We start from the raw sequence: 26,255 nt of genomic DNA, 5'->3' as shown, positions 1-26,255 counted from the left end.
ACAGCCCAATTAAAATTCTAGTAGCTATTGTATTCCAACCTCCAGAACTTTTCCCATTTTCCCTTAATGTATTTAGGGTCTGATTTACAGTCTTTCTCTCTTAAATTCCTGTCTTCATATTAGGAGAACTTAATATATCATTTAATGCTTCTCCTTGGCTCCCAGTTTCTCAACTTACTCATGATCTATTCTTTTACCCCACCACAGCTAAACACAGAGATGATTCTAGTCTCAATACTGCTATTAGCTATAAATGTACCACTTCCCTGTTCATGAACTCTGAAATTCCCCTTACCTGATCACAATCTATTGTCATTCCACCTCTCCCTCTGCCTTAAAATATCAAATCCTATTTTTCATCTTCAATGTGACCTCCAATCCCTTGACCCTTCAGGTCTTTTTCAAGTCATTGCCCCTCCATTGGTTATATTCTCCTTCCTTTACCATCTTGAAGAACCAATTCAACTCTATGTCTTCTCTCAAGTCTCTTGCTGTTACCAGTATTGCATTAATATGCCTCAACTTTCTGTTTCTCCATCTACTGGCTTTGCTCTTATTTATGAGCTACCGAGCAAAGCTCATTAAATCATACTGGCTGGATTCATCACAAATTTATGTTACAAAATTTCAAATAATCCATCTCTATGGGAAGCAATTCTTTTACACCCCCCTAATTACGTCAAAGGCATCTGGTGGCTGAGTTGATAGAGCAATGGACATGGAGTCAGGAAGACATAAGTTTAAATATAGCCTCAGACCCTTTCCAGCTATGGGATCCTGAGCAAGTCACTTAACTTCTTGTTTAAGGATGCACTAGTGAAGGAAACAGCAATCTTTGCTAAGAAAAATTCTAATGGATTCACAAAGAATATGACTTAACAACAGTAATAATTGACTCCTACTCACCACCAAAATTTTTCTGAACTTTTTTAATCCATCTTCAAACTTCGAATGCCTTTTCCTTTCCCCAACCTCTCAGCAGATAAAGAATTTAATCCCTGTGAAAATTTAGTCTCTGGGGGGGGGGGGGGCGGCTAGGTGGTATAGTGGATAAAGCACCAGCCTTGGAGTCAGGAGTACCTGGGTTCAAATCTGGTCTCAGACACTTAATAATTACCTAGCTGTGTGGCCTTGGGCAAGCCACTTAACCCCATTTGCCTTGCAAAACCCTACGAAGATAAAAAATAAAAAAATAAAGAAAATTTAGTCTCTGGGTATAAGGATAATATATAATATACAATTACTTATCATCAAAACTGGAATTTGATCTTAAGTCTTCACAATTTTCAAAAGATACACATTAACATAGGTTATCTATATATTAATAAATAATGTCATAGACCAACGGGTGGCACAATGGGTATAGTTCTCGGCCTAAAGTCAGAAGGATATGAGTTAAAATTTGACCTTAAGACACTTATTAGTTATGTGAAGTTGGGCAGTCATTTAATCCTATTTGCCTCAGTTTCTTCATCTGTAAAATGAACTTGAGAAGGAAATGGCAAATTATTCTTTCTGCCTAAGAAAGGGCCAATCTACATTGGTAGAGGGAGTTTTCTTATCCAGAAGTTCTCTATAACAATGAAATCACAGGTTAAGTCTTTATGCCAGTTTTATTCTTTCATAAAAAGTAACACTATTGTTTAAAGCACAGAGGAAAGCCTATGTATTACATAAGAGATAAGCACTCAACTCCAAGACCTGTGCTAGTCATTCAGAAGGATTTCTACATCTGCAATAGAAAAAAAATCTCTCAGCAAAGTTCAATAAATATCAGTATCATCATCATTATTACTATTATTGAGACAATTTTATGCTGTCCTATTGTCCTCTTAACAGAATAATTTTCTATTCATATAACTGATTGAATAGTTGGACTCTGATCCAAAGACCTTATCTCACTTATTGAAATAACAAAATAGTAGATGGAATAGCTATAGGTAGTGGTCAGCACCATGCTCAGTCCATTCCTTCTACTATGTTATTGACCCAAAGCAGACGAAAGATGCTGTTCTAAAAATTGAAAACTCCTCGTTACCCCTTACCCTGTGACTGAAACTCCACTGAAGCAGCTAAGGTGGAACAGTATATTCTATTCTATATTACTCCTCCAATTTCTATTGACTATTTGCTTGGATAAATGGATTTACTTTCTATTTTATATTTAGGATGGAATGTCTTTGATCTAATCACTATTTGGTAGTAAATAATTAAGCTGATAAGTGTAAGACTTACTAGGGAAGTTTGGCTTTCCTTCTAAACTAATTTATATCAGGGCAGCTAGGTGGCACAGTGGATAGAGCACTGACCCTGGAGTGAGAATGACTTGAATTCAAATCCCACCTCAGATACTTAATAATTACCTAGCTGTGTGACCTTGAGCAAGTCATTTAATCACAATGCTTTAAACAATTTTTAAAACTTAAAAAAATAAAAAAAAAACTAACTCATATCCCTAGTGCAAAAGTATTTGAGAGAGTGAAGATAGATATAATTCTACTCCATAATTCTTGTGGAAAACTAGAACAAAGAATGCTTAAGAACAGCATATGTTTACATATTCGGAAATCATTTTATGATATTACTAGGGGGTACATCTGGAGATAAAATCAAAGTGAGGTTTACAGAAAAGATGCTTTTACTCTCTTTCTCTCCCTCCCTAATCATTCAGTCTAACAATAATTTATTCAGTGCTTGCTAGCAAAGTTGATGCTAAGCATAGAGGAAATAAAGATAAAATTTAAAGTTTGTCTCTGCTTTACTTGCATTCTATCTACTAATAACTGAGTTAAAATGAGTAAACTCTTAAGTAAATACATGAAAATTTAAGGGGTAGAGATAGACTGGGGGGGGGGGGGGGGGAGAGGAAGACAGAGAGACAGAGAGACCGAGAGGAAATAGAACAGAGAAAGACCTGACAAGAAGTAGCAAATGAGCTGAATTTTGAGTGGTCGAGATTGTAAGAGATGTGAATAATGTGTTTGTAGCCAGTAAGAGAATAGCATCATGGAAGCAGCAGAAGAAGTTCAAGGCATCTTGAAATTCTTGAGTTCAAGGGATCAGTAAATCAATTTAGCTAGAAAATGATGTATGTAAAGGGGAGTAAAAAAATAAAATCCCAGAAAGATGAGATGGAGTTGTCAAGATGATATTCGTCCAGCATTTCCACAGGCTTTGCATCACTGAAGATTTTTGTGTTGATCAAGTATTAAGCTTCACTTACTTCTGATGACAGAATTACAACAGGCTCTTAAAAATAGGATGGTTTATCCTTTTTTTCCAGTGAAGAGAGGTATAATGAAATTACTTCTACAACCTTCTATCTCATTATGAAATAGTGATTTGGGAACAAACTCCATAGGTAAATCCCATAATAATTTTCAGCAATATGCTTAAAGTGAAGTTTGAACAGCAGCATTAGTGAGATATTTTGGTATCACCAGCCATCTGTTTTCCTGGATTTATTAGACTACTTCTTGATAAGATTTTATACTTTACAATACCAAGTTTCTACCTGAATTAACATGCTATTGAAAACCTCTGTGTTTCTCCACAAAGCGATTTTCTATCTGCATTTTTATATCCAGTTCTAGGTTCTCAATATGACTTTTAAAAATCCATAAACCATAGAAATAGTCACATTACTCTTTGTGAATAGAGAATAAACAGCCCCTTTCAGTTTAGATTTTACATTTTGTTAATTTCTTGGATTGTTATTATGGTAGATTTTGAGCCCAGGAAGCAAATACATGTGAAAATAAATGCCTAGAATTACTCTCTTTTTCTCTATCACTGTTATTTTCTTTCTAAGTCATTTCTTTATTAGTGAGTGGTAAATGAGTAAAGAATTGAAAATTAGCATGGTGATGATAGAGTATGATTTGAAAATTCAAGTAGGAAACATAAGTTTAAAATTTGAAACAACTTATTTACAAAAATTATTGAAGTAAAATTCTTGGCAGAAAAAATTTTGGAATTCTATTGGCATTACTCAATAAAATTGGTTCTTGTACAATTCCAGGAAATATATGTATCTTTAGGATTTAACATACATGGTAATTCTTTAGCCCCAATTAGTATCTGATATATAACATCATGAGAAAGAATTAAGAAGTCTGCAAAAAATTAATAGTTGGAAAAATAGAACTTATTAGGAAAAGTCAAAGGAGCTGATGTTCTTTTCTGAACAAAGAGTTGAAGGATGATTTAATAATGTTAAGTATTAAGAGGTCTTTGTATAAGGAATGATGGCCAGATGTTCACTTCTCCTCTGAGAACTAACAAAATAAAAGTTTCCTTAAGATACATGCAGTAAGAGGAATTTAAGTGAGTTATGATTTACTCACAAAGGAGATTGTTTCACTTTGGAATAACAGGTCACTGAAGAAGAGTGCAAAACCTTTTTGTCTGGGTGGGATCCCTTAAAAAAATCAAGACTGATTTTCTTTTAATGACAACCCTTATTTAGGCAATGAGATAAATAAAATAATTTCTCAATGTCCTTTCCAACCAAGAGATTTAATGAAAATATCAATGAGATAGCAGTTATTTGGACTATATGTATATAGAGTATATTCAATTATGCAGATAAACCAAATTCTTTGTTCTTTTTCAGACCATCTGTAAAGTTCTTCTCCAGTATGCTGCAATTGTCTCCAATGATTTCAGTTCCTATTGTGATAAAGAAAATGTGGTGAGTAAAACTATAAACATTTTTCAAAAGCATTTTGCCTGTTCTTTTAAAATAATAAACAAAACTAAAAATGTGCACATAGGAAAATTTTCCTACCCTTCTCATCTCCCTTTTCCCTTCAAAGTATTTTCATTTGTTCCTTTGATTATCACTTGGGAGTATACAAACCAAGAATGGGGTGGGGGGAGGAAGAGTGTGAATAACAACAATAAAGATAGCAGCTGACATTTGTGGAATTTTTCAAGGTTTGCTAAGTTCTAAGATTCCTATTTTGAGTTCCCTCCTCTTAAGTTTGTATGTTATTGCCTTTTATTTATTTCCCCTGATCCTCTTTTCCTGATTTGCCTCACTCTTAGAAATTCTAATTCATGTGGGAGAGAGAAAGGATAGAAATGCTGCCTGGCAATAGAATTTTCCTTCCATCATTTCCTCTATGTCACTGATTATACAGTTTGTTATCACATCATTTTTACTCAGTTATCACAAAATCTCAACTCTGGGTCCAAGACTCCCCACTCTTCTAGGCATTAATTATCACTTCTCTGTCACCTCAAGAACTCTGATTCCCCTTCTCTTGAGAAAGGATATTGTCCAACTCTTTCTCAGTGGTCTCAGTAAGCACAAAATCCCTGCAGATTTGGTAGGGAGAGGGATACTGAGAAACATTTGGTGATATTAAAAATATAACACCAAAATATTTAAAATACTCACAAATATAGTCATTTCCTGACAATCATCTCAAGATTTTTTATGGTGATTTAGAAAATAGGATGAGTATAAATAATTGAAAGTCACATATAGCCCCATACATAGTTCCTTATGATATAAATTAATTTGCAATTCAGAATTGGGAACTTGTGAGTTTAGGTTTGAAGCATAATGCAAAATTTTTTTTTAAAAAATTCTAATTTCTACTTTAAAATAAATATAAATAAATAAGCAAATAAATAAAGATATTCTACTTTCTACTTTAAACCCAAGTCAAGGTTCTCAGTTCCAATAAACCTCCAAGTAAACTTGATTCACTTTTCTGTTTTTATGAATGAGATTGGTGAATGAATGGACTTTATTCCAAAATAAACCTTAGTAGAACTAAACCTTTTAATATGATTGAGAAAACATCTATATGATCCAAAATAATCTCAAGAATTAATGAAAAGTCCTGTCCTTTCCTATATGAGATCAACTAGCAAGATGTCAAACAAAATTATCCTTATTAAATCTAAAATATAGCTAGTATAGAGAAAAAGAAGTCTTAGCACTTGACCATGTTCCAAAATAAATCACTCAAAAAAAAAACAGTAGAAATGGAAATTTTCCATAAGTATGGAGGAAGGTTAGGTATCTTATTACACAAATTAGTTTTTATTTCCAGGAAAGGGGAAGAGATGCCAATCTTACTATTTAAAATCCAATAACAGCTCATTGTTATTTCACAAAGATTTCTTGGTTTTAATGGTTCTTGGAAATTCTAAAATAATTTCTTTCTTTTTGAAAGAAATTAGACTCTCATGCTCCCTCTAAACTTTCTATCTCTTGTGAGCTGGGCCCCTTCTGTGGACAGGGAGTCATCAGTAATGAATCTGCTGGCAAAAAGAAGGATCACCAGAACTTATGATTGACCCCAACTACTGTGTTCTAAGGTCTCATTGACCTTGCTATGTATTCTACCACTACAGTCTCTAGTCCCTTGGCCACTACCATCTGATATACCATAACAACTTTTGGGCCTTGATATCTGTCATACCCGTGAATCCTCAGGAACTACTGGATCTTTCCATCCACCTTAGAGAACATTTCCTCCCTAAATATATCGACTTCTCCAATGACAGTGGAATCTCTTTAAATTCAAGGGCTGGCTCAGTTTTCTATTTGTACCCAGGATGTGGTATTGCTCTTAATAGCATTTAGAAGCATTTAATAAATGTCCTTTTATCCATTTGATCCCTCTAAAATGTATATAATATCAAAGGTCTTCAAAACCTTGGTCCATCCTAACTTTCCAGTCTTCCTTACTTCCTTCCTTCCTTCACCTTAGCCCCAACTATATACTATTCTTTCCAGTGACCCTGACTATTCCACAAATTATTCCCCAATCATCTCTCAGTTGATTCACTCTGTGTATCAAAAACTCTAGAATGCTCTCCTGCCTGTGCTCCAACTACCAACCCACCTGGATTCTTTTTAGTACCTATTGAAAATCCTACCTCATTCAGGAATCTTTCCCAAACCTTTCTTAATCCATAAAATTTTATGAAGAATTTTAGAAATTTCAACAATGAATAGCAGACTATATTGATAACAGTTCCTTTAATAAATGATATATGCTATTTGATTAAAAGCAAATATATTTTCATTCATCACTAATATTTTTATTATTTTAATATTTCAAGGGTCTGTCACTTCATAACTTGGGCACATTAATGAAGATTTTAGACACTTGCATACTTTAAAATCAGCCTTGCACTGGCAGAAAAATTCATCACCCTCTGGCCAACCTAGGAATAAGCCTCTTAGAATTTGCTTATGCTAAATTTTGGACAAAAGACATGTATAATCCATCATATGGTCCATCACTGGAGCCATGCTTTGAGGCCTTTCTAATTTGATAGGATCTAGGAAGGCATACACGTACCTAACTCACTGGCATCATCTTTAGGAACCCAGGTCAGCTATATGTAGTATTGAAATAACAGAACACTGGTTTCAAAATGATTTTATTAAATGAGTTAAGATATTGATGACTATTTTAATAATAATAATAATAGTAGTAGTAGCTAACATTAGAATAAAACTTTAGGGTTCACTTAAGCAGTTTCCTTACAACAGGCCTGTGAAAATATTATTAACCCATTTTATGTAATCCATTCAGTAAATACTTATTAAGTACCTTTTCTATGTGAAGAACACTGTGACATATATATTATGCAAACATTATCCCCATTTTGCATACTTATGCACTTCTAAAGATATGTAACCCAAGTCGAATCACGAATTTATTTGAAATTCAAAATAAACTCTTAGAACATACTTATTCTAATTTTATCAGAGAATTGAAAGATTCCAAACTGAAATAGAAAGTAAGACTATGTCTAACAGCACTAATTTCAGTAATCTGCAAAGGAAACACAATTTTATATATTTAGACTCATCCCACATATATAGTTAGTAGCATCCTGGTGTCACTTTCTTGACATATTCATGAGGAGGTTAAGTGATTTGATTTCAAGAGTTCTCTCTTGGACAAATCAGGTGTCATGACTTCCCATTCCTTTCTATTCCCCTCCTTCTGCCCATCTTATCCTCCCCTTCCATACAGTATAGATAGATAGATAGATAGATAGATAGATAGATAGATAGATAGATAGATAGATAGTATACTTAATATCTCTATATAAACACATTTAGCTTGAAATAGTACATATGCCAGAAACTCAAAAACAAAACTTTCCTATTTAAGTTAGCAGTATGGCTTAAGTACACTAAAGAAGTGCCTTACTTAGGTTTATTTCTTTGATTATCACTATTATTGATTATCTCCATTTGACTGACAGTAAAGTGACAAGGATAACTCCCTTCTATGAGATTATCAAAACCTACAGATATTCCAGTATGTAGCACAGAAACTAGCAGAGACTAGGGACTTAATACATTCTTGTTGATTGATTAAGTGACATATTTCAGTTGAATCTGAATTAATCAGGAATATAGGGTACCACATCCAGGGAAAGAATTGATAGTCTAAATGTAGATCAAAGCATACTGTTTTAATATGTTATTTTTAGATATAACTTACTTATCAGTCTACCTTACAGGAAGTTTACTGTTTAGCTAAAGATAATTCCCATATCCCAAAGTTGAGTAGCGGAATGCCAGTAAATTCAAATAGAATAAGCATCTATAATAACTGATCATCATTAATGTGCTTCAAGTCAAGGCAATAAGTATTTATTAAGGACCTACTCTTTGTCAAACATCATACTAATGTCTCAGAATATTAAGGAGTGTAAAACTAGTCCCTGCCTTTAAGTAGCTCACATTCTAATAGAGAAGACATTGTGCAAATAATTATGTAACTATAACACATAGACAGGGTACACCCAAGGTTATCTCAGAGGGGATCAGGAGCAGAAGAAAAGATTTGAGCAAAGACTTGAAGGAATCTAGGAAATCCAGAAAGTAATGATAAGAACCAAATGACCTATGCTACAGCAATATAAAAATCCTCCAGAAAATTCCCACTGCCCTTTCCCTCCTCCCCGTTATGATAATTCCTAAGTTTTAAAAGCATTCCAAAGCCTAAACTTTATCATTTAGATATGAGCCACAATATGATATATAGGAGGATAAAAAAAAAAGCAAAATGGAATTATAACTAGATTCCAAAGAAGGATCACTTTTTAAATTTACAATCTTCTAAGTTAGATTAATATTCCTTTTTTCTATTTTTCTTATTTGATATAAAGAGGATTAGGGTAAAAACTGTTTCATGATTGATTTGAAGTTAGATTGAAGTTAGATTTGAGTTAATTATTCTCAATGCTAAATCATTAATTCAATTAAATAAAAATGAAATGTAAATGTTTTAAAGTTAGGCAGCATATTTTTTAAAATATTTATTTTATTTTGACAACTAAGTCTCTTTTCCTCACTTAGGTGAAAATTGAAGGAACTGCAGCTTCTCTGATCAGAATTGGAGTTTTGACCTACTCCATTTCTTACCTAGACATTTTTTAGTAACCTAGTTGTATGTCTTATCAAATATTCATCATTTTAATGTCTAACTAATGCAGACAATCAGCTTAGTTCTTTGTAGCTCAAAATTCCTGAGCTCAAGAGAGCCACCAACTTCAATCTCTCTGGTAGGTCAGATTACAAGAACTGCATCTTTCACTACTTGCATTTAAAAAAGATATGTCAAAGTTGCTTTGATTGCTGTTTAGAAAAATAAAACTGTCTTTCATATATAATTTTAAAATATTTACTCAACTATGTGCTTTGGTTGGGCAAAAATTTATGGCAGAAGAGTAGAAAAAAACAACTGATTGGGTTGATTATATTTTCAATATCATGGCAAGAAGACCTGCCTTTGGTAGATACTGGCTATATGGTCTGAATAAACCACTGTTAACCCTAGTCTCTTTCTGATCTGGGAAGAAAATAAATTCCAGGATTCTTATCTTCCTTTTGGAATTGAGTTGGCTTAAACAGCTACTGAAGAAAAGTCTTCTTTGTGGGTGTGTGCATACGAACACAAATACTTTGTTATCCTTACTATTTCCATGCCATTCCATCTCTAATAGAACCATCTCCATTTCTTCTTCACTAGTAAATTGAACTTTGCCCCAGCATTAAATCTAGCCCCTAGTTATTATAGAGCAGTTTGGGCTTTATTTTGTCCCCAAGAAACAGAACTCTCTATCATTTCCTAGCTATCATTATCCCTTACTCCCTACCATTGCCAACTTCCCTTTATGTACTAGCTTCCCCATTAGAATATAAGCTTCTTGAGGGCAGGAACTGTATTTCTTTTTTTTTATTAGTATCTTCAGACACTTAGTGTATGTTCTGACACAAAATAAGTGCTTAATGAATTCTTTTTTCTAAATAGCTATTGATCAGCTCACACACACACACACACACACACACACACATATATAATATATGCATATGCTATTTTTTAACTAATCAATCTACATTTCTTGAACATTTTCAAAGCACTCTAATAGGTTCCGTGATAGATACAAAGAAGTATCAGAAATAATCCCTACCTAAAAAAGCAAAGAAAAAACTGAAAAGGTGCTTGAGGAGTTCATAAAATAAACATAGAAAAGACAACTAATAGAATAAATAGGCATTTAATAAATAGTACATGGGGAAAGCTAGGTGGCACAGTATATAGCGCACAGGACTGGAGTTAAGAATACCTGTGTTCAAATGCAACCTCAGACATTTGATACTTACAAATTGAGTGACCTTGGGCAAGTCACTTGACCCCATTGCCCCACAAAAAAAGAAGAAAAAGAAGAAGAGGAGGAGGAAGAAGAAAAAAGAAAGATAAATATCAAACTCATGAAACAAAAAGTATGAGAAAACCATAGGAGCCTCACTAATGAGAAAATTTCATATAACGAGAAAGATATACTGAATCCTGAAGAAGGGTAGAATTCAGATAGAAGATGGAAAAAACAATGTGAACAGTGGTGCAGCTGCATAAGATGTGTTAGAAAGATAATAAATAGACCTAAATAAAATGGGAAATTAATATAGAGGAACAATGGGATATAACATTTGGATATAGGTGAAAAGCAGTTTGTGGAAGGGCCTTATTCTGTAGCCAATGAGGACTCATGAAAAGTTTTAAAAATTCAAATGATATTAAAAGAGATGTATTAAACTAATATCTTACATCTTCACTGGCTATCCCACAGTCTTGGAATTCTCTCCCTCCTCTTTTCTGGTTTCCTTGACTTCCTTCAAGTTTTAGCTAAAGGTCTACCTTCCTTAGTCTTAGTGCCCTTCCTCTGAGATTATTTCCAATTTATTCTGTTAGGATCATGTTTGTTCATAATTGTTTGCATGTTGTCTCATCCATTAGTGTGAACTCCCTGAGGTCAAGGACTCTAGTGCTAAGCAGCACCTCACATATACCAGATATTTAATAAGTAATTGTTGATTTTACTTAGGGCTGCCTCCAAGCCCCCACCCCCACCCTCCATAAGCAGAATGTTATTGGTTATTGGTAACAATGGTTACCTAATTTCTAGGTAAGGAATATTCTAATGTTATGAACAAAAGAAATCTTAGTAGCATTTCTTTGTCTAAGAATCTCCAAGTGTAGTGTTTATCGTGATTCTAAAATATCAATACATTATGTTTTTTCTCTTATAATCTCAATCTCTATGTTAAGACTTCCTGTGAAAAATAACGATAACAAAAGACATTAATGAGAGAGATGATGGGTTAGAAAGTCATTTGTTCATTTTGCTGAATTTTCTGGGTGCTTAATGGTAGCTTGCCTGTCATTACTAAAATCACTCATTTAATGTATTTTATAAATGATTTCTTACCTCCTTTTTTCTTCTTTATAGCCCTGTATTTTGATGAACAACATCCAACAATTGCGAGTCCAACTGGAAAAAATGTTTGAATCCATGGGAGGGAAAGAGGTCGGTACTCTACTCCAGTTCCACCCCTGTTGTATTCTATTTAGAGATCATTAGCAAAATAGATCTTTACAAAGGGAAGTATCCTGAGAAAGTAAGTGTTAGGTTAGTTTAGCAGGAAAAGGTAAAAAATATAAGAAACTGAAATGCTAGTAAATATGAAGACTAAATTTTAAATAAGAGTTATTCAGTATTGCCTATATGAATCATATCATAGAAAATCAGTTTAGGTAGTTACAGTGCAGGAATAGGGTGGGGATCTTATGGAGAGACTGTAACTTTCTGGTGTATATATATGTGTGTGTGTGTGTGTATATATACATATATATACATATATTCATCTATAAAAACTCATATGCAAATGATCTGTAAAGTTTCCTCTTATTATAGATGTTTAATGTTGTACTCTGTAGTGCCAGTTTGATATTAATGTTGTTACTGGATTCTAATATGTGATGGTAGCATGTGTGTTTTTAATTTTCCAATTTGATTTGTTTTCATCTAAAACTATCTGTCCAAAATGTGTTTCGCGCTTTGTCTGTAATTTGTCATGTCTTTGTCCAATACTTTTGACTTGCAATGCCCTGAGCAGAAGAAAGAAGGAGAGAGATTCTCTTATGAGGTTTGTGATAGTAAGCATCTTGACCATTTTTTTTTCTAAAATGAAAAAAAAATTGCGCTCCCTACTTCTTGTTATTTGCTCATGTTAGTCAGTCAGATCATTTAAAACTAGCTGCATACCTTCCCCTTCCTGCCACAAGCTTACCCTATCTAACTTAAAAATGGAAAGGCTAATGTTCATCTGGGGGGTTGAAGAGTTTGTACACAGAGAAAGCCATGGGGGAAGAGGCTCTGTTCCCTCTATTTTGACTATCAGGTGAGGCACTCAGCTATATGGTCATCTCTCAAAAACAAAATTAAATCATTTCTTGCAGTAATGAGTACATGAAATGTTTGAAAAACTGAATTTAAACTCTATTATAGGCAGTTAATCTTTCATAAATTAAAGAGGCTATAAACTTCTTCCAAGAGCTCATCTTTTCTTATGGGATATTGTTTCTAATCACAAGAGGCAATTACGTTTCTTCACGTCTCAATATCTTCCTCCCCTTCACTTCCATGAAATTGCTGACTAAGTTCTGGGCATTGGGTTCATTTTTACACTGCATTTGAGAACTGGAATCAAATAGAAGAAAAGCATTGATTTCAGTGTGTCATGGGACAAAACTTTACAAATGGACTTTTTATGAACTACATTTCCCTTGCACTATCTGTTCAATTTGTATAAAATAAGGCTCCATTCCCCATAGTGTTAAAATTTTGCAAGCTTTGAGAACATGAATCTCATCCTAGAATTCTCTTGCTAAATTAGATATTCACAAGCACTTGAAGATCATAGCTGTAAGATTTTCCTTTTCATTGTAGAGATCTGTTTTACATTCAGGGTTTAAATATCTTCATTATTTTGGAATGTCTTAGAGAAATTACTGATTTCTTGTGGGAAACCCTATCCTCTCCTTCATAAATTTTTAGGGACACAGATCTTTTAAAGGTTTAAGCTATATTTTACATACCATTTTTCCTCCTCAGAACTGTTGTTCATTTGTTAAGCTCAGGGTTCAGCTCCAACATAAATAACACTCCCCATAGTCATGTACTAATCATGAGAATGTAGGACAGGGAGAAATCCTCAGTTTATTAAACTTACCAAAACCTCATGGGGTGTAGAGTAATAAGTGTTAGAACAGTATCAGAATTTTGTTGGTCAGTCATTTAGCCATGAACCCATTTGCGATTTTTCTTGGCAAAGATACTGAGTGGTTTGCTATTTCCTTCTCCAGCTCATTTTAAAAATGAAGAAACAGAGTCAAACAAGGTGAAGTGACTTACTCAGGATCATATAACTAGTAAAATCTGAAGCCAAATTTGAATTCAAGAATATGAGTCTCCCTAATACCAAGCCCATTGCTCTATCCAATGTGCCATCTAGCTGACTCAGGATTCCTGAGTTCTCTTCTTGGTTTAAACACTCATTACTTTTAATCAACCAAAAATCATTTCTTAAGTACCTTTCTTGCACCAGATGTTGTACTACACATTGTGGATACAATGCAGAAATGAACTAGTCCATATCTGCCCTCAAGAAGCTTTCATTGGGGGTGGCTAGGTGGCACAGTGGATAGAGCGCTGGCCCTGGAGTCAGGAGTACCTGAATTCAAACCCAGCCTCAGACACTTAATAATTACCTAGCTGTGTGGCCCTTTAACCCCATTTCCTTTCAAAAACTGGAAAAAAAGCTTTCATTCTTTCTAAGAGGTATTGACTCTTAGCCTCTGACCTCATTGAACATGTTATTTAGCTTCAGTTGCTTCATCTGGAAAATATAAGCATTGATCTAGATGGCCCTTAAGGTCTCTTCCAACTCTACTATTTTATGGTTTTAATGATTCTTTGCATTTAAAAGCAGAGTTTATAAAACTTTTTATATATATTATTTCACTTCATCCTAGTAACCAGTTTACAAGATAAGTAATAAATATATGAAAGGTTTATAAAATACCTTCCTCATAACACCTGTGTAAGATAATCAATACCACTTTTATCTTCCTCAATTTAAAGATCCAGATGCTGAGGAACAGAGAAGTTAAGTGACTTGGCTCAAATCACAGTCAATAGGTCACAAAACCAAAACTCAAGAAAAACTGATTTTAAGATAAGTATTCTTTCCAAAATGCCACTATAGAAAATGGATGAGTATAAGACACTACTTACTAATCCAAAATGATGTATTTACTTCAACAGAATTCTTTAATAACATATGATCCAAATTTAACTGTTAATAGTTTGTTTCATTATTTGCTGAAATAAAAAAATAAATTTTTTACTACAAAAGTGAGGAAGTAAACAAAGTTTGCTTCATCCTCTTTTTCCTTCTACCTTTCCCCTCCCTATATCATCTGCCAATATGCATAACACTCTCCCTAAAAAAAATCCTCTAAAAATATTTAATGTATGAATTGGTATGGGCTTCATGTCTTTATTTGCTTGAGGAATATTACTACTTATCTCAATCTCTCACACCTCTTCCCCTTACCACCACATGGTTCTTCTGTTTCTCCTTTGCCTTCTCTTTTCTTATCTTTCTCTTTCTACTCCTATTGTTTATCTTTCCCCCCTTCATGTCTTTCTTTTATGAGATAATGAACTGAGAAATATTTGAATAGGTCATGTGAAAAAAATGAAGAATGACAAAGAAATGACAAAACAGAATGAATTCCCTCAAATTTGAGTGTATGTTTCTCACACCTCCCCCTCCCCAAAGAATTTAATTGGAACAAAAGAAAAATAAAAACTTGAAAGTATTTTAGTTGTCATTTTTAATTCAACTTCCTGCCCCTTTTTCCCCACTCAAAATTTATTTAACCCTTATCACTCTTTTTTGTTTCCTCCCACCCAGCCAATATGAACATAAAACACAGTGGGAAAAGGCAAACTAGCTGTGTAGAAAAACATTTTTGCTTTCCTTATTTTCATATTTCTGATTCCTTTAGATTGTAAGAACCCATAGACAGGGTCATTCTTAAAAAGTACAAATCCAGGCCATTTAACACTGTGTATTTTCATTTTCCTCTACTCTCATTTTCCAACACTCCTATAAAATATGGTAGAATGAGTATCAAAGGGTATCTTAATGGACAAAAAGAAAGAAGATAGCACAAAAAATAGCAAATAGTCTTGAGTAAAAGGAGAAGAATATAAGAGGATATAAAGGTACGTTTTGTCAGTTAGCTTTAGTTAGATTAGTTAAATAATTATGTATACATCATATCATCATATCAGATTATGTATACCTAGTGTCACTTGATGGTACAATTGCTTCTTCCTCTATCTATTTTTGCCCCTTCTCTCTATCTTCCTTTAGTTAAAACCCCTTGGATCTTTACCCCACAATTAAACCCAATTTGCAATAGCCTAAAAATGATTCTTTCTGTAATTCATTAGCCATAATATGTATTCATTATTTGAATAACAAAATTTTCACTTAGATATATTTTTCTTTAATTTAAAAACTTTCTGCAAGAACTTCTGTAGGACTAAAAGTACCTGGAGATCTAATTTTTTGGAATTGCTGTTTTTAAAAATATGTTTTGTCTAAATTCTTACAGGAAGTTCCCTTCTTAGTTTAGAAAATAGGGGACAGAGAGCAGGCCTGGAAATGGGAGAAAAGAGAGGAAGAAGCCCTTGATTTAATATTTCCCATGTTCCCTAGCCATAAGCATCATGTCTAACCCTTCATCATCATTAGCAATCAATATGGATTATCCATCATTGTAATCCAGAGACTTTAGGATTCCAATAATATATAAAGCACATTCAAATAGCTGCCAAGTTAGAAACATAGGAAGTATTTATAAAAAATAATAATATAATGCAGTAGATACTGTGTACCAAATTACAATAAATACTTTAGAAATTTAAAAGAGAGAGAAGAAACACTGAGTGTTAAATGAACTACCAAGGGTTTTATAAAGGAATGGAACTAAAATCTGGTATGGAAGTGAAGATGATTGGAAAAGAAACAATAGAAATAACATGCAAAGGGAGAGAATATGAGTTAAACTAAAATTTACCGATGGTGTAAGGGTGTTCTTTAGAAGAGAGGAGGCAGAAGATAGATGGGAGTTACCAGTAGGGCTGGAGCAGAGGTTTCCTGTAGGGGAGTAATGGTAAATAAGGTTGTAATAATGTGTTATGGAGCGTCAGATTATTGAGGCCCTCATATACTATACTAGGTTTTATTTTATGGGCAGTGAAGGACTCCTGCAAGGTTTAGAGCTGGTAGGTTTATAATTGAGTAATGTTTTCCAAATGATAATGTACATATGTAAGATGGATTAGAGACTAGTAGAAAAGAAGACAAAGGACCCAGTTAAAAGACCTTATAAATTCCATTCCATAATTTAGCCTAAGTAAAATGAAGATTCCAATTCTATCTTAGAAGCACAACAGGAAGGTTTTATTCCTTGAGTTTTTCTGCATCTTTCAGCTAAAAAAGGAAGAGGACCATATGGGAATATTTCCTTTCTTCAAGTTAGGAGTTGAGTACTATATGCAAATTATTTATTTGCTGAAGGGAAAATTGCCAGAGTTTTAAATGAAATGAAGCCATTATATAACACTTCTCAGTTCATTTACACTTTCTTGAAATCTCCCCTTGTCCCAGAATAAAAGCCTATGAAAAAGATTGCCTATGAAGTGTTTTCATAAAAAAAATTCTATCCCCCCAAAAAGGCATTTCTCACTGATGAAAAAGATATTTTTCATATTTATATGGGTATTAAAAATGAAATAATTTCCAAGTATTTCCTGAAGTACACAGAATACAGATTTGGAATCAGGTAAGATCTGAGTTTAGATCTTGCCTCAGTCAATCCACTGAGCTTGTTTCCTTATCTATAAAAATGGGGCTAATATCTTCAGTACCATCCACAAAAGATCATCGTGAAGTTTGGATGAAATAGTGTTTAGTAAACTTAAAAAAATACTTCATAAATGTCAATGATGTTAATGATAATCAATGATGTTAGTAATGATAACCATAACTTCACTGATTCTTCCCTTTTGACACTACAAATTACAAATCATTGGGCCACCTATATCACAGAGGGAAAGAATCCTTTCTGAATCCCTTCACACACTAAAAAATCACTTTCCAGAAGTGAGTTCTATTTAATAGGAAACTATGAGAATGTGAATTCAGTGATCACAGTTGTACAGTTGTGCTCTTTATGCAGTCCCAAACAGAATTCAATAACAGTGTTCACACATATCCAATCCTTCCTTCGACTTGAGTTCCTACTGTGTACCCAGGAGAGAGGTAGTAATAATGTGATCAGTGCAAAGATCGTCTTGGAGCAAGGAAGTTCCAGGTTCAAGTCAGATACCTCTGATACCTATATATTACTTTGGACAAGTCACTTAACTTTCATTATACTAGGCAACTCTCTTCCCTTCTGTTCATCAAAAGTTTAAGGCCCTGTGCTATATGTAAAGTATTCAAAGATTAAAGATAAAAATGACAAGCAAGCAGCCCCTGTCCTTAAAGAGCTTATGATCTCTTAAGAGAGACATAACTTTTACATTAATTTACAACAAATTTTGTGGAGGAAGAGAGCACCAAGTGATAGATGAGAGGAACTGGAAAGGTTTGCAGTAGGATAGAGCCATTGTTGGGAGTTTTGAAAGCAATTAAGGATCTCAATAGGCAGAAATAAGGAGAGAATGTATTCTAGGTTCCTGCAAAAGGTCAGAGACCCAAGATGAAGTGACAGGAATAATAGGAGCAGCAAATAGAACAGTGAGTTAGAACATAGAGTGCCTGAAGGGAAACAATATATAATGTGCCTGGAAAAGTAGTCTGGAGTCAGATTAATGTACTTTACATTTTAATGCTAGCCTGTCTGGTAACACATCCAGAAACTTCTGTCGTTCAATCAACAGGCATTTGTAAGTACCTATTAACTGATAGTCACTGTCCTAGATACTGAAGCTACAAGCATAAAAGTAAGGCCAACTTCAAGACCACTTTGCTTTTGTATTCTGTTGAAAGAAAAAAAATGACACTACATTTTTCAAAATGAATAGTGTAAATGTTGTTCTTTCTTGCTAGCTAATAATATAAAATTGGGTAGTTTTTTTTCCTTTAGGTCTTTGATGCTAATGTATTAATAGGCAATTATTTGAACTGAGTCCACCAATCTTCCAACATAATGCCCCACAATTTCCTTCAATAGGAATTTAGTATGTGAATAAATCATTGTTTTACTCCTCAGATTTTTTTTCACAGTCTTCCTTAGATTTGAAAACGATTTAAAGGGTGTGCTTTAGTTTCTACACCATACACATCAAGGGAAAAAGAAGCAGTAGTTTGTATAAATCATTATTCTCATCATTTATGTAATGCAATTAAACAACAGGTTTTGACAAATTTGAATATCATATAGTGATACCTAATTAATGTTTTATAATTATATGACTGTATGCCAAAGCTTTAAAGTATATCTAAGCTCCATAATTGTATATGAAACAGCCAATCTGTGTCACTTTCACAACTCAATATGCCTAGATTTATGATTTATATCGCTGGTGGGAAAGGGTTCAAGAATCTCAGTTTCAAGAGTATGATATGTGCCCTCTCAAAGCTATAGTTTAAAGATGCTCACCAGTGTATTCATCCTTCATAATCAGTCAAGTAGACATCATTGACCCACAACAAAAGCAATTCCAAAATTGACATTATAAAATATTCCCACCCAGCTTCCTTCTTTTTCCCCCAATTGAGGCCTACTCTTCCCAGTAAACACAAGTGTTTGGGAGAGATTTGGATACAAAATGGGAAATGAATATGTCAAAACATATAGAAGAGAGAATGCTAAGGCAGTCCTAATCCATGCATATCCTTGTATACATTATTGTAAGAAATCAACTCAAAGTATACATGACACTAAAGATATAGGGAAAGCCATGATGAAAGAGAGAATTGTTGGGAGCTCCCCTTCTTTTTTCTTCAATAGAGAAATTCATGTCTCTAATCCATCAGTTTCCCAGTGACCTTTCTCTTAGTGTCTTCCTTTGTGGCTTATCATTGCTGGGTGAGTACCTCAGCCAGATTCTAACTATTCTTCTGAGAAATTTGATTCTTGACTTCCGTATATATAGTTTTCTCTTGAATACACAATCTCTTTTCTACTATCAGAATGCCTGCCCCTTGCTTTCTATATATTCCTTTGAAGCTTTTTCCCCACCCTCTTTGTCTTCTACCCCTTCAGCTAGGTGGCTCAGTTCATAGAGCACTGGCCTTGATGTCAGGAGGATGGGAGTTTGAATCCAACTTCAGACACTTGACAGTTATTAATTGTTATCTTGGGCAAATCATTTAACCCTGATTGCCTCACATCCAGAGCCATCTCCAATCATCCTAATTCATTTTTGACCATTAAACTCAGTTGGCTCTGGAGGAAAAAGTGAGACTTGTGACTTAGCACAGCACCTACTCATTCAAATCCCGATTCAAGTGCTTGTCATGACATCACCTCGCTGATGTCATGGTCTTCTTCAAGAATTAAAGAAAAAGCATTAGCTCTCTTAAGACATACTATTCCCAATGGGATGAAGGAGAAAATTTTAAGTCTTTTAGGAAGAACGTCCTTATTTTTCATAAGAAATATGTATATTTCATACAAGGGTTACACACATTCTAGCACTTCATTTTAACATATTGCCACTTTCTGTAATTATATCAACTAGACTGGGATTTGGGGGAAGGGGAGACCAGCTCCTCCCCAATCCAAAATGCATATGTGATTTTGGATAGAATAAAACTGAATCACAAGTGATGCTATATTAGAGTTTAATTTTCAACCCTATTTTCATTCCTTCTGGAAGATGAGAAAGAACTATATTATAGTAGTTGGGATTGAAGCTGCCAATCTATAAATGTTTTTATTTCTGCATAAGAGAAAAAAATGTAAAAACAAGGTATTAGAAAACTGCCTTCTCCCAATAATTAAAGTCCTTGGAGTGGCAACATAATAAGATAAAGGACATTTGCTAGATCAGAGCCATAACTAACCCTGAACATAGCTAACCCATTACCCTGACAACACCCTCGTACACAATGCAATTCTTGCTATTACTGTATTCCATCACCATCCCTTCACCACTATTCCTACTCCTCATTGGGCTGGTCATGATTCTGAGATGAACATAAAAGGAGTTATAAAGTATTTGACATTAAAATTTATGCAGCAGCACTTATAAATTTAATGTATTAAAATGTTGACCTATGCAAGTTTTCTTTAGACACACACTTAAAAAGTCAATGGCTAACAAACAAGAAGTTCAGTTATTTCTCTTAGGCCCTACAAAACTGCAGTTGCCCCTTTACAGTTCAAGCATATGTGTAGTATAGTATAATTTATTGTTCATATGTTACTGGATGAATCATAGATCACATAGCAGCCTATGAATAAGCAGATACTTTGTAATCTCAACTCTCAGACATTGTATCAATCTTAATTTTATTTCTTTGGTAGCAGATAAGTGGTGCAATGGTTTAGAATGCTAGACCTAGAATCAGAAAAAAACTCATCTTCCTAAGTTCAAAACTGGTCCCAGTGTGACCCTGGACAATTTTCTTTACTCTATTTGCCCCAGTTTCCTTATCTATAAAATGAGTACTCCATTATCTTTTCCAAGAACACCCCAGATGGGGTCTCAAAGAGTCAGATACAACTGAAATGACTGAAGGGCAACAGTAGCAACAGTAAACAAACAAAAAGCAACTAATTTTGTTTTCCTTAATTCACCAGGCCCCAATTCACTCTTACTCCCTTAGATGAGTCAGCAAAGGGTCTCAGGCTAAAACCCATTTGGTCATTGTTTCATTTCATATTGGCTCAGAATGAATGTAAATAGCAATTGTTTTTGTTTTAATCAGAAACTTTGAGGGTCTTCCCCTCTCAGATTAATTTTTTTTAATAAGTAAAAGTGATTATTCTCACCTCTCACTTACCTAGCGTTAAGCACTGATTGGGCATTGACTCAAAGAAAGACCTTAACTTTAAGATCAAGGTCTCCTTCTGCATCCAAGGCTATCTCCAGTCATCTTCATCCATATATGGTCACTAGACCCAGATGGCAGGAGAGAAGAAAGTGAGGCTGGTGACTTTGCACATCAATCCCTTCCCACTAAATCCAATTCACTTATCTGTCAGGCTTTACCTGCTTAATGACATGGTCCTCTTTGAGGACAAAGGCAAACAACAGTAACAGTCACTATTCAAGCAGAAAAAAAATGGATTCAGTTTCCATGATCCATAAATTAATCTTTACCATAAAAGGAAAAAAATTCTCTAAAATAAAATTTATTGTCATAAACTTGTGATGTATTATTTACAAAGTTCCTTAAGAAGCATTTTAGTAGTTGATTTATGAGAATTATGAAGTGTTGTGTATACAGAAATAGTAGACATAAAACTTCTACATTTTCATTCAAATATACGTTTATTATCTCTTGCAATAATGCATTTGAATAATCACCCTCTAAATTATAAGACATCCAGTTATCTATAAGTCTGGGAAAATAAGGTTATGTATATAAAGTAACCATAACACTAAAAGTGATTTTTTAATTAAAAAAACAACCTGAGACTCTTTCACATGAATTCACAGGATTCTTAGCCTGATGATCATAGGATTACAAAGTTCAATGCCAGATGAGAATATTAGGGACCAGAGAAGTTAGGTGATATGCCATAATGTTATTGTCCATTTGTTTTTCAGTTATGTATGACTTTGAGATCCTTTTGGGGTTTTTCTTGGTAAAATATGAAGTGATTTCCATTTCCTTCTCCAATTCATTTTATAGATGATGAAACTGAGGCAAACAGGATTAAATTACTTGGTCAGTTTCACACAATTAGGAAGTGTCTGAAGGCTAATTTACACTCAGGAAAATGAGTCTTCCTGAACACTGACCTGTCATTCTGTTCACTGTCTCTTGGTTGGAATAGGTAATATCAAATAAGATCTAAGCCCAGTCCTTCTGACTCTAGTGTTCAGGTTCTTTCTGCTATACCATATTGACTCTCTTTCCCAATTCTTGCATATACCATACAGTCTGCAAGCTGTTCGTTTTTGTGCTATTTCCTCCTTTTTCTTTCCCAACAAGAAAGTCCTTGATGTTTCTTTTAGTCACTATTCACTTGTATAAAAATTGGGATTATTCAACTTCACTGTTCATTTTTAAGTAGAAGACAGAGTGCTAGGGCAGTGCTAACCAATGCATATCCTTGTATAATTATTGTAAGAAATCAACTCAAAGTATACATAACACTGAAGATATGCGGAAAGCCATGATGAAAGAGAATTGTTGGGAGTTCCCCTACTTTTTCCTATGATAATACTACTGTATATACCCATGGTACTAAGATGAACCTGAAGAAATCAATTAATAAATATTTGTTAAGCCAGGCAGGTAAACATTAGGACCAAACAATAAACTAATCCCAGCAGTTACAAAAAAAGGTAAAAAAAATAGTCCTTATCCTCAATGAACTCCCAATTGAATAGGAGATTTAACAAGCCAGTGAATATACATAAACAAGCTATATGAATAGGAAATAAATAACAAAGGGAAGACACTCAAATTAAGAGAGATTAGGAAAGGCTTCCTGTAGAAGATAGGGTTTTAGTTGAGATTTAAAGGAAGTCAGAGGACAGATTTGTGAAGGGAAAGCATTCAAGCCATAGGGGACAGAGTCAGAGGTAATGACTGGAGTTGAGAAATGCATTGTTTGTTCATAGAACAGGATATAGAAGTTAGTGTCACTGAATCAAAGGATAATTGATGGAAAGTAAGATATGAGAAGATTAATAAGAGAGGAGGGGGCTATATCATTGAAAGGTTTTGAATACCAAACAGGAGATTTTGTATTTGATTCTGGAGGTGATAGGGAGCCATAGGGAGGTGACATGATCCAACCTGTGCTTTAAGAAGTCACATTAATGGCTGAATAGAGAATGGATTGTAGTGAGGAGGAATTTGAAGCTGACCCATCAGCAGGTATAGTTCAGGGGTTAACTGAACTGGATTTGGACGATAGTGGTGATAGGGTCAGAAAACAGAAGTAAGGTATATTCTGGATCAATAGGGTTCAGCAACAGATCAGATGGGACCAGAAATGTGGGAAAGGAATGAAAGATGGTGAAGACTCAAGGATGATTGATCAAGAGCCTGAGGGACTGGGAGGATGATGTCCTCTGAAGTATTAGGGAAGAGGAAGGTTTAGGGGAAAGCCATTCTGAACAGAATGTAACTATTTTCTCCCCTAATGAATTTTCAGTGATAGTCATTACATTTTCATTTCTTGAATCACTTTTAAAGGGTACCTGCATGTGGTCTATGTACAAATAAACAGTCCTATAATGTATTACATACTCTCTGTCATTTAACCTGCCAATTCTCTAGGCAACTATTAAAGAGGGGGTGGGAAGGTGCCAAACAGGTGCTCATTTATATTGGTACAGTCTTTCCTCTTAGGAATTCCCAAGGAAATCACAAGTAAAGTAAAAAATAATTTTTTAAAAAGCTCCTGGTTTTTGTTTTTTTTAGATTAATTTAATTTGCATCCTTGGAAAAATTAATTCATAAAATACAAAGATCTTTACAAATATTATATTACCAGGTTTCTTATATGTTGATAAAATATAAATAATAAAACATATAATATTTTATTAATGTCATAAATAATATAGTATAAATATTATAAAGTATTAAATAATAAATTATATTAATAACTCATTAATAAAATATTTTAATATTTTCAAAATCCCAATGCTTTTTTCTTTTTGTCTTTGTTTTTCTGGTGCCACAATGTCTAACACACAGTTGCACTTGACAAAAATCATTTGAAGTGAATGGGGAGTCAAAAGACCATGGTGTCGGTCCTAATTGGTATTCTGTGTATCATTGCCCTACCTGGTTTCCTAAGTTTCTTCACTGCTAGAAAGAGAAAAAACCCAAGAAATGATTTTTTATGGTTTCCACTAGTTCTAAGAGCCTGTGATTCTAAACCCAACCCCTTTTTTCAATGGTGCAAAATTAAGGAATATTTTTTATGGAGTTAAGCCAAAAAATATAAAAATAGAAATATTGACAATATAAAATAGAAAAATATTTTTTAAAACTTGCTGACAAGATTAAAAGGTTTACCTCATTTAATTCTGATAGAAAAAGTCAATTTCAAAAAATCCAAATTTTGCTGACCTCAAGTACTTCCCTAAGCCTGTTGAAAGAGATAAGTCAATCTTTCTTTTCTTTGCTTGTCTAGACTGAGTTACTTATCTTGAAGTCAATGAATAGCTTTAGAACTGAAAATGACAACTTCCTTATAATTTTGTTTCCTGTGTATTATCCTTAATCAGTATAGAAGCTGCAAATATTGATGCTTTTAGGTTTCCGAGGCCATAGTCAGGAACATTAATTTATATAACAGATGCCTTTAGGATAGCAGTTCATGAAAATCTCAAAGGGGAAAAAAAAGAAATGCCATAGACTGCTATCCAAAATGATGATTACTTAGCTATATGAAATTCTTTGACATTTTTCCTTAAGGCAATTAGAATAATATCTCAATGGGATTCTTCTAGGTAGAAAGTAACTCTAATGTCCTTTCCAGCTTGAAAATTCTTCTTAAATATTGTAGTCTAAAATAGATATATTGATATGGACTCATATCTATGAAACCCAAAGGCATGGTTATAAAACTACAGGGAGAGAGAATAACATGTAGGTCATTATTTAGTGAATTTTGGAATTGGGGAGAAATCTCTTAAGGTGAATAAAAGAATGAAACAGTTCTTTTCCTGAAGCAAAATTTCTGCTGAGGAAATGGACAGGGAAAGGAGGGATGGGAAAGTGAAAGTAAAAAAAAATTTATTTGGTTCCTACTATGTGCCCAGGACTTAATAAATATTTCATTTGATCCTCATAAGAACAATTACCTGTGAAATAGCTGCTTCTATTATTCCTATTTCATAGTTGAGGTAAAGAGAGATTTAGTGGGGGCGGCTAGGTGGGATAGTGGATAAAGCACCAGCCTTGGAGTCAGGAGTACCTGGGTTCAAATCCGGTCTCAGACACTTAATAATTACCTAGCTGTTTGGCCTTGGGCAAGCCACTTAACCCCATTTGCCTTGCCAAAAACCTAAAAAAAAAAAAAACTAAAAAAAAAGAGAGATTTAGTGACTTATCCAAGATCATGCTACTAGTAATTAACTGAGGCCCAAACTGAAATTATATCTTCCTGAATCCAGGCCCAGCACTCTATCTGCTACATCACCTGTTTTGAACATGTATAAGAAAATATAGTATAATGTATAACCAATATTGGATTATTCTCTGCTCAGGGAAGAGGAAGGGAGAAAAATGTAGAAGTCAAAATCTCACCAAAAAGTGAGTGTTGAAAACTTTCTTTACATGTAACTAGAAAACAATTTTTAAATTACATTAAAAGGAAAATCAAGTTCAGTATTAAAAAAAAGTCTTAACAATGGGGAAAAGAGTGACATCTCATTTATGAGGTGATACTCTTCTGCTCAAAAGTCTTCAGTGACTATTGCATCCAGAATTAGGAAAAAGATATGCTTTTTAAACTAGAAGTTTTCAAAGCTCTATACTATCTAGTTTCACATTATTTTTCATCCTTATCTCATATTATTTCTTTTCAATCTGTTCCAACAAAATTAGACAGCCATCTGTTTTCCAAAATCCATATACTGTTCTTTATGATTAGAATAATAATATTATAGTAATAGTTAAATGTTATGTGGTT

General features: G+C 33.9%; 1 protein-coding gene across 1 annotated transcript in view; it reads left to right on the top strand.

Moving 5' to 3' along the window:
• Positions 1-26,255, top strand: part of UNC13C (unc-13 homolog C) — a 386,872-nt gene that overhangs the window by 253,907 nt on the left and 106,710 nt on the right. Inside the window, exons 16-17 of the mRNA XM_074236225.1 lie at positions 4,616-4,693; positions 11,785-11,862. Of these exons, the coding sequence (XP_074092326.1) occupies positions 4,616-4,693; positions 11,785-11,862 (156 nt within the window). The remainder of the gene's footprint in view (positions 1-4,615; positions 4,694-11,784; positions 11,863-26,255) is intronic.

This window comes from Macrotis lagotis, chromosome 4 (genome assembly GCF_037893015.1).
Source record: "Macrotis lagotis isolate mMagLag1 chromosome 4, bilby.v1.9.chrom.fasta, whole genome shotgun sequence".
In the NCBI taxonomy this organism is placed as follows: Eukaryota; Metazoa; Chordata; class Mammalia; order Peramelemorphia; family Peramelidae; genus Macrotis; species Macrotis lagotis.
The sequence above is the reverse complement of the archived record's forward strand: the minus strand, read 5'-3'. Positions and strand labels throughout refer to the sequence as shown.